The 6,213-nt window shown below is 42.5% G+C and overlaps 1 protein-coding gene across 2 annotated transcripts in view; it reads left to right on the top strand.

The window, feature by feature from the left end:
- Window positions 1-362: 362 nt before the first annotated feature.
- The window catches only part of TRUB1 (TruB pseudouridine synthase family member 1), a 52,407-nt gene continuing 46,556 nt past the window's right edge, over window positions 363-6,213 (top strand). For both annotated transcript variants that reach the window (XM_060171223.1, XM_007519969.3), the window contains exons 1-2: window positions 363-703; window positions 5,987-6,085. In XM_060171223.1, the coding sequence (XP_060027206.1) occupies window positions 391-703; window positions 5,987-6,085 (412 nt within the window). In that variant the 5' untranslated portion in view covers window positions 363-390. The remainder of the gene's footprint in view (window positions 704-5,986; window positions 6,086-6,213) is intronic.

The raw sequence follows: 6,213 nt of genomic DNA, 5'->3' as shown, positions 1-6,213 counted from the left end.
ATATATTATAAATTTTAATTTTAATGAGATAGATACCGAGAGAAAAATACAGAGAGAGACACCATAACAGTGCTTAGCTCTGGCTTACTGTGGATTGAACCTGGAACTTTCGAGTCTCAGGGATGAGTACCCTTTTGCATAAGCATTATACGGTCTCCCCAACCCCTTTCAAAGAAGCAGAGGGGATTCTAAGAGAAAAGCTTCTATATCAGCGCCCCTCAGAAGGTAGAGCTGATCTTCTGCAGAATCGCGAAGCCCAAGAACTACAATTCCCACAAGTCTTTGCGACCACACCTCCCAGTACATCTACAAAAACTAGGCCGGGCACACTGTCTATCGCGTCATCAGCATGCGACGCCGGAGCACGCCTCGGGTCTGAGCTGCCGAAGTATGGAAGCTACGGAGGCGGCGGCAGTCGTGTTGTCATCATCTTTGCAGACAGACGCAGTCCTAGTTCCTGAAACTGCAGAAACAGTTGCGGCAATGGCCACCGGCGCTTCAGCTAAGGCTGCGGCTGCGGCTGCGGCAGCGGTGGTGGCGGCCGGGGCGGCCGGGGCGGCCGGGGCTGGATCCGAAGCAGTGGGCTCCAAGGCGGCTTTGGCTACGAAGCTGCTGTCCCTGAGCGGAGTGTTCGCCGTGCACAAGCCCAAAGGGCCCACCTCAGCCGAGCTGCTGAACCGGCTGAAGGAGAAGCTGCTGGCAGGTACGGCCGCCCGGGTGGGGACCAGGCGGAGGCGGCATTGCCAAAGCGAAAAGCTGCAGAGAGCGAGCGCACCAGGCGTGTTGCACCCTCGTGGCAGAAGAGATAAAAGGGGAAGGGACGGCGACTTTTCTGGACAGAAAGCTGGGGCATCTCAACTTGGACTTGCTCTGACTTGAACTCCTGTAGCCTATTTGGTGGTTGTCGTTCCCAAGGGGAAGGAAAAAAAACCAAAAACCCAAAACCATACACACACCTTTTTGCTCTTAGCCACGCAGACCCACTTTTATGTAAACTACCCCCAAAGTTACTTTTTAAAATTATTATTATTATTATTATTATTAACGCAGTTATGGCTTATGGTGGTGCCAGGACTTGAATTTGGGAGCTTGGAGGAGCCTGAGGCATGAAAATGGTTTGCATGACTGTCAGGTATCTCCCCTGGCTCAAAGATTTTATTTATTTATTATATTTATTTTCCCTTTTGTTGCCCATGTTGTTTATTTATTTGTTTATTGATTGATTGCCAGGGCATTGCTTATTTCTTGCTTATGGTTGTTCTGGTAATTGAACCTGACTTCAGAGCCTCGGTCTTTTTTGCATGACCATTAGCTATCTCCCCAGCTCAACTCATTGATTAATAAAGGAGAGAACCATAATGTGACTGCTAAGTCCAGTGCTCTAGCCATTATGGTCACCCCTAGCCAACTATTACCCTACCTGTTACTTCTAAAGAATATGTTGGAAATGTACAGGCCACTTAGTTAACTAAGATTTAATCCAGTGTTCTCCCTATAGTGGGTGTAATAATTAAGTCCCTTGAACAGTTGAATATTTTAACGTCCTGCCTGCCAGAAGATTGTGATTCTGAAGGTTGGAGTGTTTTTAAGAAACCGCATTTTAATTAATTCTTTTTAAAATTTTTTATTTAAGAGACAGACAGGTAAAGCAGAGTCAGAGAGAGACAGAAAGATAGATTGAAAGAAACCACAGCACCAAGCTTTCTTTAATGCTGTGGGGCCCAGGCGTGAATCACATTATCCAAGTGAGCTATTTCACCTGCTGGATAGATTTAAAAAATTATTTATTGGGGACTGGGCTGTGTCCCACTGGTTAAGTACACATATCACTGTGAGCAATTCCTCTGCGCCCCACTTGCAAGGGGAAAGCTTCACGAGTGTTGAAGCAGAGCTACAGGTGTCTCTCTCTCTGTCTCTCACTTTCGGTCTCCCCTCCTATCTCAGTTTCTTTCTGTCCCGTAAAGTGAAATAGAAAAAGAAAAAAGGAAAAAATGGCCGCCAGGAGTGGTGGATTCAGTGCTAGCACTGAGCTCCAGCAATAACCTTAGTGGCAATTAAAGTAGATAAATTATTTATTGATTAATTAATGAAAGGGAGAGAGACCTGGAGTACCAATGAGGCACACATGATGCTGGGCCTTTAACTTGGAGCTCCATTCATATTTCAGATGCTGGCACTTTATCGATTGTGCCAACAGACTGAGGGGATCAAAGCCATATCCTGGCTTTTTTTTTTTTTAATTTAAAGATTTCATTTGTTTATTTATTTATTATGAGAAAGATTGGAGGAGAGAAAGAGAAAGAACCAGACATCACTCTGGTACATGTGCTACCAGGGCTTGAACTCTGAACCTCATACTCGAGTCTAATGCTTTATCCACTGCACTATCTTCAGACCATGATCCTGGCATTTTCATTGATATTTCTTACTGAATAATTGAATCAAGTTGATCATGTCATGGCTATGGATGAACCATGTTCTAGAACCACTCACTGAAATGTAGATAGACATCACCACTATTTTCCCTTTCTTTCATTTATTTACCAGTGCACTGCACAGCTCTGGCTTCTGGTGGTGTAGAGGATTGAACCTGGGACCTTGAAGCTTCAGGCATTAGAGTCTGTTTTCATAACCATTATGCTATCTTCCCCACCCTATTTCCCATCGCTTTCTTCCTCCCTTTCTCTGTCTCTCTTTCCTTTGAATTTATTGGATACAAACAGAACTTTAGAGAGAAAGGGGAGAAAGGAAGAGAGAGAGAGAGCTACAGCATTCTTCACTCTTTGTGAAGCTTTACCCTACAGGTGGGAACCAGAGCCTTGAACCCAGGTCCTTGTGCACTGTAAAATGTACATCAACCATGTACACCGTCTCCCAGCTCCTTACTATTCTCCATTTTTATGTTACTTATAATTGTCTTATTTTGTGTTTATATACCTAAACCAGGATTTCCCAAAGGCCATTCTGACTAGCTGTCATGTTTCACCTGGGCAGATTCTTAAAGAGGCAAAGTTCAGTCACCACATTCTTTTTTTTTTTTTAATTATTATTATTTTATTTTTTATTTCTACAAAGGAAACATTGACAAAACCTGCACTTTGAATCCACTGCTCCTGCAGGCCATTTTTTCCCATTTTGTTGTTATTGTTGCCATTGATGTTGTTGGATAGGACAGAGAAAAATCGAGAGAGGAGGGGAGACAGAGGGGGAGAGAAAAATAGATACTTGCAGATCTGCTTCACCGCTTATGAAGCAGCCACCCTGCGGGTGGGGAGTCGGGGGCTCAAACCGGGATCCTTACACCAGTCCTTGTGCTTTGCCCCATGTGCACTTAATCAGCTGCGCTGATGCCTGACTCCCTCTTTAACTCCATTCTTTACATTCTTCACTAAAATTCCTGCTGTTCTTTATTTGCATTCTTCAGGGTCTAAAATGTATGAGAGTTTTATAACAATAAATAAGTACTAATAATCTTCCATGAATGGTACCAGTGGTGGGAGCCAAGTTCTAATAGAGTAGAAACAGGGTGTTTTCAAACTTAAAAGTAAATTCACATATAAAAGAGAAGACAGTAATTTATGGACATTCGTGCTCCCAAGAAGTCTCAGTTTGAAATAGGAGATTCTTTAAAGGTTTCTTTGATGTAATGGACGAAAGATCCCAAATGGGGTACAAGTGAAAGGTTTGGAGCCTCTGTTGGATTTTGGGTTTCAGATAAAATTAGCAGTCATCCTTTTAAGCAATCGTGTTGTAATCGGTGATTACTGGTATTCTGATCAAGACATTATAAGCAGGGAGCCAGATGGTGGCGCGCTAGGCTAGACACACATATTATGTGCAAGGACCTGAGTTCAACTCCCCACTCCCTCTATACAGGGTCCACTTCACCGGGAGTGTCTCTCATTTTCTCCTCACCCTCTCTCCATTTTTCTCCACCTATCTAATAAAAATATTAGGGAAAAAAATGGCTACTGGGGAGCTGTGGGTTTGTCGTGCTAGCCCAAATCACAGTGACAACTCTGGTAGCAGTAACAAAATAATAATTAAATAAAATGTTTTAAAAGAGACATTGTCACCTGATTAGTTAGGGAAGTAATTATATGGTGAGACTAAGTAGCCATGTATGTCCTTTTGGTCACTTAATCTGACTTCACTATTACTTGACTGTCCTCCCACCCTCTCCTTTCTGTGTTCTTTCCTCTCTTTCTTTTGTCTGCCACCAAGGTTATCGCTGGGACTCAATGCCAGCACTATGAATCCATCACTCCTGGTGGCCATTTTTTCCTTTTTTAAATTCTATTTTTTAATTGGATAGACAGAGAAATGAGTGAGGCTGGGGAGAAAAAGGGAGAGAAATAGACACCACAGGTGGTGAGCAGGGGCTCAAACCCTGGTCTCTGTGCACGGTAACGTGTGCACTTAACCAGATGCGCCAAGCCCAGCACCTTCTTTGGTGTTTTCTGTCTTCCCGATGCCATTGGTAATAAGGAAAGTTTGATGGACTTGAGGTTATGTGTCACAGAAACGTAACTTCCTTCTCTTTTTCTCATGTCAAGTCCAGTAGCTAATATTCTCTCAGTCCTTTGTTAGATGTTGAAAGAACTTATTGTTACAGTGCTTTGTAGTTTCCAAAGTCCTTTTCAGGTAACATAATTTCATTTTGTCTTTCCAATAAGAATATGAGATAGGACAGATTAGAATCCTTTTCACTTTTCAATCTGAAAGTCTTGGAGGCTAAGAGGCAGTTATTGGAAGGGTGTAAGGAGTGGCTCCTCCTGTAGTGTAAACTTACCACGTGTGAGGATCCAGGTTCAAGTCTCTAGCTGCTACCTGGGAGTATCTTCACAGAAGAGGCTTTACACGTTGTGGAGCCATCCTGCAGAGTCTCTCAACTTTTTTTTAATTGATCTTGGGGTGGGGGAGATGGCATCATGGTTCTGTAAAGAGACTCTACTCTCATGCCTGAGGCTTCAAAGTCCCAGGTTCAGCTATTTCGCTCCTCCTTTTCTGTCTCTCATCCTCTAACTAGAGAGGGGAAAAAAAGAGTCTGTTGAGGGGAGGAAATGGCATGGGGAGTGGTGCAAAAGAAAAGGAAAAAGAGGTAACTTAACTATTAAGTATATACACTTTTTTTTAATGTAACATTTTGTTGCGATTAGCCTCTATAGGGAATTGAGGGCTTTAAGTAGGAATACAGAAGTTCAGGGACTTTGTGTTCTTAACAGTGTCCTTATACTATATATTCTCCTATCAGGCTCCTGGGGGTGCCAGTGAAGAATATAAAAACCAAAAGAGGTTTAGAGATGAAACTGAGGACTTTAAAAAACTCTAGCTGTCTACGCAAACCAACCTCTTTTATCATCACCTGTTGAACAGCCAACTACTACTAGGGGTTTACTGGATCTTTGTGGATTAACCTGGGTGTTTACCCACTTTTTAAAAGTGAATTTTTCTCCCCATAGAGATGAGTTCTAGTGGGTCTGGGCAGTGTCCACCTGGTAGAGTGCATGTTATGCACAAGGACCCAAGTTAAAGCCCCTGTTCCCCACCTGCAGAGGTGAAGCTTCATGAGTGGTGAAGCAGTGCTGCAGGTCTCTCTCTCCCTCTCTCTCCCTCTCCCCACCCCTCCCTCTCTCCCTCCCTCCCTGTCTAGCTCATCTCAATTTCTCTCTGTCCTGTTAGATAAAACAAATAAATATTTTAAAAAATTGAAAGAAAAAAGAGAAATAAGTTCTAGTTTCTAGACAACAAATTTTAGAATACTATTTCTTGTATTATAGCAAAGTTTAGGGATTTAAGAAATCTGGTCTTTGCTATTAATCTATTGATAATAGTGATCATTTTAATGTATTAAGTTTATAACTACTTTTTATTTGTTCTGCGTATTTTATCTACTCCATCCCATATTTACAGGGAGCCTACTTCATTTGTTTTGGTAATTACCTTTTTTAAATTAAAAAAAAAAAAATCCCAATTACTTCCACAGAAGCTGGCATGCCTTCTCCAGAATGGACCAAGAGGAAAAAGCAGACTTTGAAAATTGGGCATGGAGGAACTCTAGATAGTGCAGCCCGAGGAGTTCTGGGTAAGAGATATGAACGAAATGTCGCTATAACTGTCACTTCATATCACAGAAGAGTATATTGATGCAGGGCAGATCAGATTGGCTAGAACCATGCCCTTTCAGTCTGTTTTTCAGATCTAGTGTCTTCT

This window comes from Erinaceus europaeus, chromosome 14 (assembly GCF_950295315.1).
Source record: "Erinaceus europaeus chromosome 14, mEriEur2.1, whole genome shotgun sequence".
NCBI classification, from domain to species: domain Eukaryota; kingdom Metazoa; phylum Chordata; class Mammalia; order Eulipotyphla; family Erinaceidae; genus Erinaceus; species Erinaceus europaeus.
This window is presented reverse-complemented; position numbering and strand designations above follow the sequence as displayed.